This window comes from Pseudopodoces humilis, chromosome 2, assembly GCF_049639895.1.
Source record: "Pseudopodoces humilis isolate 2021_Gansu_Grassland_sample_001 chromosome 2, ASM4963989v1, whole genome shotgun sequence".
Lineage (NCBI taxonomy): Eukaryota > Metazoa > Chordata > Aves > Passeriformes > Paridae > Pseudopodoces > Pseudopodoces humilis.
The window spans coordinates 36,920,767-36,932,702 of NC_142201.1; the positions used below are offsets into that span (position 1 = coordinate 36,920,767).

The 11,936-nt window shown below is 38.4% G+C and overlaps 1 protein-coding gene across 1 annotated transcript; it reads left to right on the forward strand.

Moving 5' to 3' along the window:
* The first annotated feature begins 919 nt into the window (after window positions 1–919).
* Window positions 920–11,212, forward strand: SLC10A2 (solute carrier family 10 member 2). Its single transcript, XM_005516483.2, has 6 exons — window positions 920–1,387; window positions 4,480–4,598; window positions 5,717–5,805; window positions 7,923–8,098; window positions 8,670–8,827; window positions 9,098–11,212. Exons 1-6 carry the CDS (start codon window positions 966–968, stop codon window positions 9,220–9,222), a joined length of 1,089 nt encoding a protein of 362 aa, XP_005516540.1. The 5' UTR covers window positions 920–965; the 3' UTR covers window positions 9,223–11,212.
* Window positions 11,213–11,936: the final 724 nt, after the last annotated feature.

The window sequence follows — 11,936 nt, forward strand, 5'->3', positions numbered from 1 at the left end:
GCTGTGGGAGAGCTAGCTGGCTCCAGCACTGCTTCAGGGGATGACAGGGCACATCAAGCCATACCAAAGCCAGGCACAAGAAACCTGTCTCCTCACCTTTGTGCTGCACCTGTCAAAAATAGGTGACCTGCATCCTGGTGTGCATGCTGAGCGTGTTGTGGCAGGGAAGGGGGCGTGGTCAACTTACTGGGTGCCATGGCTCCACAGTTGTGGCAGCCTCGCTGCCCTGCTCTCTGCTCTCCACTCCTGACTCAGAGAATATATCTCCTTCCTGCCCTTGCCACCCCACTCTCCTCTCGCTGTCCACCACTTCCACTCCAAGCTGAATCGAAGTGTGACTGCACCAGCTGCGCCTGGAAGAAGGTGCCAGGAGGTTGCTGAATCTCCATGCTGCAAGAAACAAAGATTCCACGTCTTTCAAATGAGCCTGTGTGTTGTGCTGAATGTTGCACCCATTAGCAAGAGTTGCAGCTTCAAATCATATCTCAGGACTTCTGCTTGTGGTTTCTTGTGTTTCAGTTACTCACCACACAGACCCCTGTACTGCCAGGGTCAGTATGCAACGCTGCATGCATGAGCAGGTCTCCCGAAGGCACGCAAGAAATTCAAAGAATGAAGTTTAAACTTTCTCTTCCTCCTGTGATTCTCATTTCATGGGCTTGGCAGCACTACAAGCCTCCTTTACACCCTTAAATATTAACACAGCTATTCTCTTGATATGGGATTCCTCATTATCATATGAATAAATGATTAATTGTCACTGTACCAAGCAAGTACAACTTTTATAACTATATGAATCAGCACTGAGCCAAACCCTTCAAGAACAGTAAGAGTTTTCCAGCATTTATTGCACTTTATTGCTTCCTGGATCATTTAAAAGAAGTCACTGACAAACAATCGTTTACACAGGTTTGAAAGTTTACCACGGATGTAGTGAGCAGTTCAGTAGTGAGCAGTATTTCAAAATGCAGACAAACTTTCTTTCCCAGCAATTGAATGCTGGTTCTTTGGCAGAAAACTCCACGGTTTGTCCAGCAAATGCTACTATTTGTGATGGTACATCTTGCGTATTACCAGAAGATAATTTTAATCGAACATTGAGCGTAATTTTAAGTACTGTTCTAACAGTCATGCTGGCTTTGGTGATGTTCTCCATGGGCTGCAATGTGGAACTTAAGAATTTCTTTTGCCACATAAAAAGACCATGGGGTATATTTGTGGGTTTCCTTTGCCAGTTTGGAATTATGCCTCTCACAGCCTTCTTGCTCTCTTTGGCCTTTAACATCCTTCCTATTCAAGCTGTTGTGGTGATGATCATGGGATGCTGCCCAGGGGGCACAGCCTCAAATGTCATCGCCTACTGGGTGGATGGAGACATGGACCTAAGGTAAGAGTAGCCACTCTAAGTACTTCATGTGGCTCTTTACATTGTAAATTTTACATTGAAAAGGACTGTCTGATCTGCCTGATGTTTTTCTTAGCTTCCTGGCACAGGCATGGTGGTTTCTCCTTGGTAGAGATGGTTAGCTACTGAAATTGCAGTAAATATAAGTAGAATAACAAATGTCCTTGGTTCATTGGGAATTCATGAGGAAAATATTACAACAGAATTGTGTATATTAGAAAATATCTTTGTTGTAAAACTTCAGATCCTGGAGCAAATATCATCTATGAAAATAATTAAGATAACATACATTATGAAAACTTTGCCAAGTTAAAATTACTTCTTTTTTTCCAAGATCTTGAATAGTAAAAAAATTAAAAAACACATGGGAATTTAGGACGAGAATCCTCTGTACAAAACAGTGGCTATACAACTTTCCTTGAAGTAATGTTTCTCGAAAAAGAGCTCCTGTGGAAAAAAAATATTTTCCCTCCTCTTTTGTTCCATACAATAAAAAGACGGGTATTTATTTTCTCTTTGGAAAATAGTTCTAATGAATATCACTTGGGATAATTCTTTCGGCTCCTGGAACCTTATTGCAAAGTCTTCAAACTGAGGGAATATTTTACACTACTGTAAATAAATACTGTAAATAATAATAGTGGTTTATAAAACACTGCTTAAGGCAGCCCTGCACATTGGGAGGAATGGAAACCCTCCTTTGTGGCACTGTGATGGTCTCAGTGACAAAATACTGTGAACTCAGATGTGTAAGGCACCTGACATGGCCTAGGACATCAAACACACAGGAGAAGTGAACCCTACTCTTGATGCAAATTCCATGGGGGGTTCATTAAGAGCCTTTAAAAATAAGCCATCTTTTTATTTTTATGTCCTGATTACTTTGGTCTAAAATAAACAGGATAATTTCTCTCTTTCCTACAGAGTAAAATTAATTGGAGCATTCAGCCAATTTATCATATGCCAGTCCTAACTAGAAATGGAAAAAAACAGTAGTAGCAAGAAAGATGTGGAACTAGGGTAAATAGTCTAAGAATGTTAACATTTGTAGCTTTAATACATTTTTTCCATCCTTTGAAAGCAGTGAACTTTTCTGTCACATACAGGTGTTAATGTAAAACAGCTTACAAATTATGAATGAGGTCAGCTCTGCTAATCATTGACTTCCTCATTGTAGAGGAAAGATCTATGATAATAAGAACTGTAAGGTCCTTAATTTCAATTAATACAGGTCTAAGAAACAAAGATGGAAAGATATTGAGTACAAGGCAGAAATTCTGTTCTAATCTCTTCCTGGAAGAATAAACTAAGTTAAACTGTGCGTGGTCAGCTATATATGTTCAGAGTTACTCCACTGAAATCAGAGATAAAAATCCAAATTTATAATGTCATAAACATGGATAGGATTTCTATCCCATGATGCTGACAGAGGGTGAAGTTAATTTAAAATGCCTTTAAAAGGTTGTTTTTCAGGTAAAGACCTCTACCTTAAGTCAAAGCTTTTGGTCAGTACCTTTGAGACAAAGATACAAGGACCACATGATACAGGAGATTCAGTAGATTGTAAAGGCAAGCATCTTCTCAACAGAAGAATTAGATTAGAAGTTGTGTGGATGGTTTCTGGAACCACCACAGTATTATAGAAACCTGCCAATCATACCAGACAATGTTTTGGTTTTAACTGTAATACTTTAGGATAATACATTACAATCCATGGTCATTGTCTATAGTTCTGCTTCAAAACCTCTCTGTGCAAATAGACCACAAGTTAGAGAAGGAATTAGTTTTATAATTACCATTATAATCGCAGTCAGGTGAAGTATGATTTCATATATTTCTTAGTAAACCAAACCTAGCTGATACCATCTAATGCTTCCCCATGGAGACATCTCTTGATGTTTCACTAAAACAGCTTCTGTGGAAACAGGGACTGAGTTTAGAGGCTGGCCAGACTTTGGAGAAGAAGGTACATTCAGGGACAGTATAAAGATACAGGAAATACAGAGGTAGAAAACATAAGGGATTTTATCCATTTGGGATTTCATCAAACCTTCTTTGTAGCCCATGACTCTTTTTCTCTGTAGGAGACTTCTCCAGGAACTCTTTTGCCAGAGGCTCCTGCAAAATCCTCTTCAATGATTCTAAAGTACAGAGTGACAGGAACCAAAATTAATGCAGATATTCCTGTGGTTTCTGCATTAATTTTTCTAGATTTCTCTGGATCTGCTCAGTCTGGACCAGGATCAGTAGTCCCTTTTCTGAGGACAAGAAACAAAAAAGAGAAATCAGAAGTGAGGCTCAGAAGAATGCTTCAAAAATCTCATAACTAGAGCCCTCTCTCAGTATTTTTATACCAGAAAAATGAGATTTCTGTGCATAATTTTATCCATTGTATTCCAGTTCTGAGAGTTTCCTCCTTATTTTAGATGCCTTGCCTTTTCCTATTTCTTCATTCCTATAGCAGAATGCATCTTTTTGTACAACAGAAAACAGAAACATCTTTGCAAGATGCAGCAACAATGCTTATGCTAAGCCTCACTGAGCAATTCTTAACACCTATTTTTTGGCCTAGAGCAAAACAAGTCAGAAAAGGGAATTTTATTATATCACATATCCTGAATAATGAAATGGATTTCTATGCTGTCAAGTTCAGAGTGAAATTTTAACACTCTAGAACTGCTGGTATAATGGTAAGCTCCATTTGATGTCCATCTCTGCCCCTGTTTGTCATCCATCCTCTCTGAAACCACAGACAGGCAGCATGGAGGCAGACTTGCCAACAGACCTTCCAGCTGCCCACCTGTCTGACTGCCTCCTTTGTTCCAAAAGTTATGGTTCTGTGGCTGCAGAACACCATGATATTTCTTATTTCTTGATATTTCTTTTCATGTTCTTTTCAGCAGAAGCCATTCATTTCATTTAGCTTTTCTCTAACCTGATAAACAGGATAAATTGTCTGTAGCCAGCAACATTTCTTGCACAACCTTTTACAAGGTGTGAAATGATAATAAGAAAATGAGAAAGACTATGGGCTAGCATGAGATGAACTGTCACTGTAACCAATTCCTTTGCAGCATCAGCATGACAACTTGCTCCACGCTGCTTGCAATGGGAATGATGCCACTTTGTCTCTTTATTTACACCAAGATGTGGACTGATTCTGATGCAATTGTACTCCCCTATGACAGTATTGGTGAGTCCAGTGAAACAGCGCTTTCCCTTCTGTCTATCAGCCCTTCAGTGACAACCACCTCTATACCATCATCCTGCAGTCACAAAGAAATTACCTCAGGTTTTTAAAAATATTCCTCTGTCTACTTTTTAATAACCTCCATGAGCATTAGGTACCGAAAATCACATCAACCACAGCTCTGCCAAGGAAGGACTTGAAGCCATTATAAATATTATACAGATAATTATGACAAGATTGCATGCTTTTTTCTTTTTAAATGGTTTTGAGATCTATGTGGTAGTGGGATAAGAATATAGATTAATTCATATAGGAGTAGCTGCTTCTCCTGGATGAAAGTGTTTGTAACAGTTTAAAGACACAATCCTGCAAAGTGCTAAATGCTGATGCCATAATCTGGCAAAATACTTAAGCACATGTGGATAATTAAGCAAGCGATTAAACTGCTGAGTCTTTTTGAAAAGCTGCAATCTACGCTGCCAGGACTGGCTTCATTTGACTTCCTGTCAAAAATCTCATCCAGCTACAAAGAGAAAATAGTTAAAGTGTTTAGAAATACATGCTCCAGTGCTTTGCAGAGTTGTGGCCCTAGTGCTTATCAAGTGCAGTTCCATGTTGTGCTAATCTTAAAAGCCAGCAGAATCACTTTCGCATTCTTCGGCTTCACTTCCCATTGTCCTTGGGGAAAAAAAAATCACATACATTGCTTGTGCTTTCAAAATAAATACTGGAAGGGGAAGGCCAAAACAAAAGAAGCTCTTAACCAGTTGCTGATACGGTACAGTAGCGAAACACCTGCAGACAAAATGAACATTTAATATAGCTACTCACATCACAGGATAGCGATGATTAGCACACTCAGATTTCTGTCTGCCTTTCTGACGCAGGTGAATGAGCATGTAGCTCAGCAGAATGGCAATTACTTCAACAGGCTGCCAAAGATAAGAGTCTATAGAAAAGCAAATGGGCAGGTGTGGGTAGAGTGTGCATGCTCCAGGGTGTGCACACCAGAAACATCCCCTGAAGGGCTGCTCCAGACCCACAGCCACTCGGCATGGTGTCTGTCCTGTGTGAGCTCCTGCACCACACAGGATCTTAACTTCTCTCTTCTCTTTTTACAGGACTGTCTCTGGTAGCTCTTGTGATTCCTGTTTCATTTGGAATATTTGTCAACCACAAATGGCCTAGTAAAGCTAAAATCATACTTAAGGTACGATGTATAAGGCTGAAGCATAAGCAGTTATGGACAAATTATGGAATCAGTGGGACCACTAAAGCAGTACATTACTATTCATAGTATTAGTGTCTGACTTCATAAGACCTGGAAAGTTTTCAGCAGAAAACAAATGAGGTGCTGGGGAAATGTATTGCATTCCCCCTGCACAAACATGCATGGGTTGCATGCATTATTAGAAACCATCATTATCTAAAGAACCTACTTTTGTCTTCGGCTGCAACTATGTTAGTAATTGAGTTCAGTATATAATGTAAACGGAAACTGGAAGGAAAATCATTCAGGTCAATGGAAAGCAGTTTTACTCTGCAAAAAAATAAAAAATTAAATCACTCTGGATCAAAGTGCCTTTCTCCTTTTAAGAGAGTTTCCTGATTTTTTGTGGGCAAATTTTTTTGAGTGTGAAGTCAATTTTTATTAAAAAATAATAAACAGAAAATATTCCAACACTTACAAAAACCTAAAAATAAAAAATCACGAAATACAGCTATCTTTGCAATATAGTTTCAGATACATCAAAAATATGGGGATTTGGGCAAAAACTGTTGTCATCAAAATAATAATAATAATTCAGCCACATCTAGGTTGACAGCAAATTAATAATTTGGAGCATTTAGTTTAAGTTTAAAGAGAATTTTCAGATGTGCTGAGAATTCTTGGCCTTTGTTAACCATTCTTAGTTAACAAATATATTATCTAAATTTTCTTAAAGAAAACTAGTCTGGTCACTTGTTTTTACATATATTTTGTTATCATTTCTTTGCTATTGGCTCAGCATAGAGCACAAGTAAGGTCTTTTAAAGTCAATTAATTTTCATTAAACTGCTAGCTTATCATGTTTCATTTTTAAATGCATTCACAGCTTACCATTTCTGTTCAGTGAGTTGAGGGAAAAGCATGGACCTGTACTCAGATGAAAAGAAACTCTGCTTGATCTCTCAACAAAGCCCCATGTCATTTCTTCTTACTGAGTGGGTGAGCAGCCCACAGAACAGTGCACTGAGAGTTTGTGTAGGACAATGATGCATCAAGTGAAGATTGAGCCATAGCTGTCAGATTAAGGCCTATGTAGTGAGAAATTCAGACAAGAGAACAAACACAGTGTGCCAGGTGAAAGAAGAGCTTGTCATGGTCAGACCATGTTTCTTCTTCCTAGGTGCATGTGGTTAATAGCTCAGCCAAACAAAAGCACTTGTTCACTCAGTGCTCTTAAAAGTGCTTCATCCAAAGACTGATGAAGCCACTTCAATGGCAATACATGTTTTAGCTGAGGAATAGTTTCTCCTAAGCCTAGACTAAGAAGTCTGTCTCTGAGATTCCTTGCAACATAGGCTATAATGACAGACATTCCACTTGAGTATTGAAAAGAGAGTGAGTTATAACTTTTTTAAGCAAGCAGCAGTAAATATCTCAGTACATTCAGTCACAGGAAATAAGATCAATTGCAGTGCTTAGGTATATGCTGAAGGGCTATACAAGCACATAACCAGTTTTCAAGCATGAATTTTTAGCCCCATTAAAGATTTACCCCAGCACTTGGCAAATAATTTCCTATCACTGGCAGACTAGCAATCTGGTGTCTAATTAGCACACACTGTACTTAGCCTCAGAGTGTCATTCTCCAAGTGGGGGAGGAAAATGCAGTATTCTAACTACTAGACTGTCAGTTGTCAACAACTCTGGGGAAATTCTTCTATTGTTGTGAGATGATGGAGTGAGCACCGTTCCTCACTCATATCCCACCTGTGAAATTATTTTTAATCTCCATCCCTAAGTACAGTTATAGTCAAGGCTTCAAAAGACTAGTTTTACAGATATCTGCTATAGATTCCTATTAGAGCTGTGTCTTGATCTAGAACTGTAGTCACACCTTGAAGCACATGGTACATCTCCTGTTTGGTAAAATGGCAGCTATCTAATCTCTCTGCCTGCTGTGAATTGTATTGCTGTAAACATTAGGGTTTGTGTTTAACAAGACATTTCAGTGACTCAGACATGTTTGACACAGTGTTTGTTGCCATTAAACTTCCTTGAGATCTCATTTGTGTAATATTCTGTGATTCTGACTCAGTCCCTCTTCTTCTGCTTCACAGGTTGGTTCCATTGTGGGAGCAGTGCTCATTGTGCTCATCGCTGTGGTTGGGGGAATACTCTACAAAGGCTCCTGGATTATCTCACCAAAGTTATGGATCATTGGCACCATATTTCCAGCAGCTGGCTATTCTTTAGGATTCCTTCTGGCTCGTATAGCTGGTCTGTCTTGGCACAGGTAATCCATAGCCTTTATTCTACTGTGTAAAAAGGTCATACTTAATGATTAATCGATGCTGAGAATACTCACTAAAAATTAGTTATGTTGCAGGGTCATTCATTCACTAAGCCTGTCTTTTGCAATACTATGTGCAGACAAAAGTTTTCTCATGCACATTTATTTACAGATTCTGACTATGGCACTTCCTCCAATCCTTCATATGTTTTCCCTTTGTGTGTCAATGTCTTGCACTTCAAACAAAAGAAACAGGCCTAACTTGTAAGTGGTTTGGAAGTGCAGCAAAATTTCTCATGTAGATGCAGCAGTCTACAATTTAGAACATCATTGCAAGAGACGGAGACAGCGAGTGCCCCATGTGTGCCTTGAAGGTGGTTCATAGTCTTTTGCAGCTGCTAAACTGCCAGTAATTGGTGGTACCAACCATAGGTGGAGTGTTTTGTTGACTACATCAGCTGAAGGAAACAATTTTCTTAGTTATCCATTACATTTTTTGCTTATCCAGATTAGTAAAAAGCATAAGGACCCACTGGATGCTATTTGACAAATATCTTTGTGTTATTTCCTTTAGATGTCGTACAGTGTCTTTGGAAACAGGCATGCAAAACACTCAGCTATGTTCCACTATAGTACAGCTCTCATTCACTCCTGAACAACTTGAACTGATGTTTACTTTCCCACTCGTCTACAGCATTTTCCAGCTGTTGTTTGCCCTACTCATTTTAGGAGGTAAAGTATAGTCATTTACTATTATAGCATTATAACTATCATTATTATTACCAGTTTAATTTTTCATGTGTGTGGAGAAAACAAGAAAATATAAAAATAATCAAATGGATTTCATCAAAGCATAGCTTTAAAGGAACTGTCTGGAGGTGTTGAAATGTTTTAGCATTATAAGAAAAAAAAATGTTGCATGGATATATGTTACTACAAACATGTTTTTCAGACAATTTTTATAATTCTTTTATTTAATACTAACCATATATTGATCCTCAGGCTACCGTCTTTACAGAAGACACCGTGTCAAAACAAAGACAGATGTTGAGAAAACAGCACAAGAAGAGGATTCAAAACCAAGTGCTAACATAAACGGAGGATATATATCAGATGAGATAAAATAGACAATTACATCTGCTCCCACCAGCTGTGAAGATAAAGAATATATGGTTTATTTTAAACTATTTTTTTCACATGCTGGTTTTTCATGGAAATATTTAACAGAAGAAGAAGTTCTGCTGATACTGTACAGTGAGACTTTAAAATAATTAACTTAAGAAAGATCTACTTTGATTTTTAACATGGTTTTTGCCACAATTGTAGAATCTGGTTTTGAGGCCAATTCCCTAAAATTATGTAATGTTTTATCATGGATTAATTAACAAAAAGCAGAATAAAGGTGGACTGTTGATAAAAAGAAGCAGGTATCTGCAATACCATCTCCAGCCCATGGTCCTGCAAATCCCTCTGCTAGTCTCGGCCCCACACAAAACAAAGAGAAATCTTGTGAAAGTGTCTGAGCAGGAGCAGAAGTTGATTTGGAAGATCTGTTAAGGCTGAATATGAATCAAGCACGAAATTGGACCAAGCCAATAATGAAATAAAAATTTCATTTAGGTGAGTCTGGGCAGACTAAAGCACTGTATTAATTGCTTGAAGCATTAATTTATTTTAAAGCTACAATTTTAGCAAGGGCAAGGCACCTTATGACTCCACTTTTTTTCCCTAAAGTAATAGAATGTAACAGTCCTACGTCTTTGGCCTGGGTCTTTTAGGTCCTGGAAACAGGAACAGAGAGAGACAAAGGTGAGGGCTTAAGCCTTGAGCAATTTTAGTGACAGCAGTGACAGCTGCATACAAAGGAGAAAGCAGAGGTTCTGGAAGTGTAAGAAATGATCAGCTTCTGCACTGAAAGAAAGGAAGGCATTTGAAAAATGGAACAAAAAATATCCCTGATTCATCCAAGACTGCTTCCACCAACCTTAACATAAAACAGCAGTGCTTGGAGAGAGTTACATATTTTTGTTATTTTATGAGCTAAATTTGAACCTGCCAGATGTCTATGACATGTAGACATTGGTATAGTTGACAATTTTAAGATTTTATTTATATCAATCACAAATAGATATAATTGGATGTACACATACATTATACATTGTTTGTTTCTGAAAATTCAAGAGTACATGTGGAAATCTCTCCTAATTATGTGGAGAAAATGAGTACAATTCTAGGAGAAACAGTGCAGTAAACTCCTTGCAGCTGTAATTTTTTAAGGAAACACTCAGTAACATTAGTCCTGTAGCTGCTAGGTAAAGAAAATACACAGAAAACTTCAGATAAATAAATGAGTGAGAGGTTAGCTGACCAAAAAATTCAAGAGTGAACTGACTATCAGCAAATGTAAACAATGCACCTTTCTGTTATATTCAAGTGGACCTTCCAAGGTATGGTGAGTTAATGTGGCAGGTTTTTTACAGACACAACTGAAATTGTAGAATTTAAGTTCCCAATGTGCAGCTTTCCATTGCTGCAGAAACATGCCCAGTACTAAACAAAGAATAAATTCTTGTTGTCTACCATATTTTGGAGAAAGGGTCTCAAAATGTTCCTGAGAGGCTTGAAGCTGCTTTACTTTTGGCAGGGATATCAGAATGGTCGTAACTTCCAAGGAGTTCAACACTGAGTGGGAGTTAGTACACAACAAGGTGTTCTGTGTTTTATAGAACGGAGATTAAACAAAACAATGTGGCAAAGACTGTTATGGAGAAATCATAAATTGTGAAATAACACATTCATCAAGAAAAGGATGCTGTTGTTTGTAACATCTGTATAAAATGGTTATTGTCTTGCTCCTGCATCTGTCAAAAAATGGACAGTGGAAGTTAATTAGGATCATGTCTGTCTCACACACGAGGCTGCTACTCTTCCCCCATGCTTGCTGAACTTCAACGTTTCTGTGTGTATTTCAAGCAGATCTTGAAAATGTATTGAAGAATAATAGTTTGTCTTGCTTATACTCTGTGTGTGTGTGTATGTGTGTGTGTGTGTGCTTCTGTGTGTATTTAACACAACTGTATAAACATTGAACTAAATAAAGTCAGAAGCTATTTATAATTTTGCCCACTGGAGTAATTTAAGGTGAAAAGAATTGAGACTGAAACCGAACATGCAGACAGAGTTTATAGCTTTGAGATGTAACAAAAACATCTCATGTCATGTGCCAAATGGTTATGTTTAATAATCATTGAACCACGGAGCAGTTTGGATTGGAAGGGACCTGGAAATGTCATGTAGTCCAACCTTCCTGCAATGAGCAGGGACATTTTCAACTAGATCTGGTTGATCAGAGCCCCATCCTACCTGATCTTGAATGTTTGCTTCTAAATCTCCAGCTGTAGAAGTGAAGTCTGGACAACACCTGTATCAGATCACTTGTGGAGCTGGGGTGGGCTATTTCACAGTACTGTAAGGAACCATTGGGAGGATGTGTCCTCTCCTCACAGGTGTCCAAAAAAATGTTTGGCTATATATATAACTATAAATTCTGGGATATGGGCTATTCAGTTGCAGTGGTCTGGTGGCCTCCAACCTTGCAGTTATCATTGTCGTGGTATCATCAAAAGGAAAACCCTGGACTGCTGGGATCAGCTTGTGATCTCAACCTTCTCAGTGTCACTTCCTCACATTCCACAGTATGAAAATCCTTTCTATGAAAGGCAGTATCACTGAGTCACCACTGCTTTTTAAGCAATATTCTATGCACAGAAACAACCTGTGGATGGAACATTGCAGCTTGTGCAATTTAAAAGCATTCATGTTCAGGCTAATAAATGCCCAC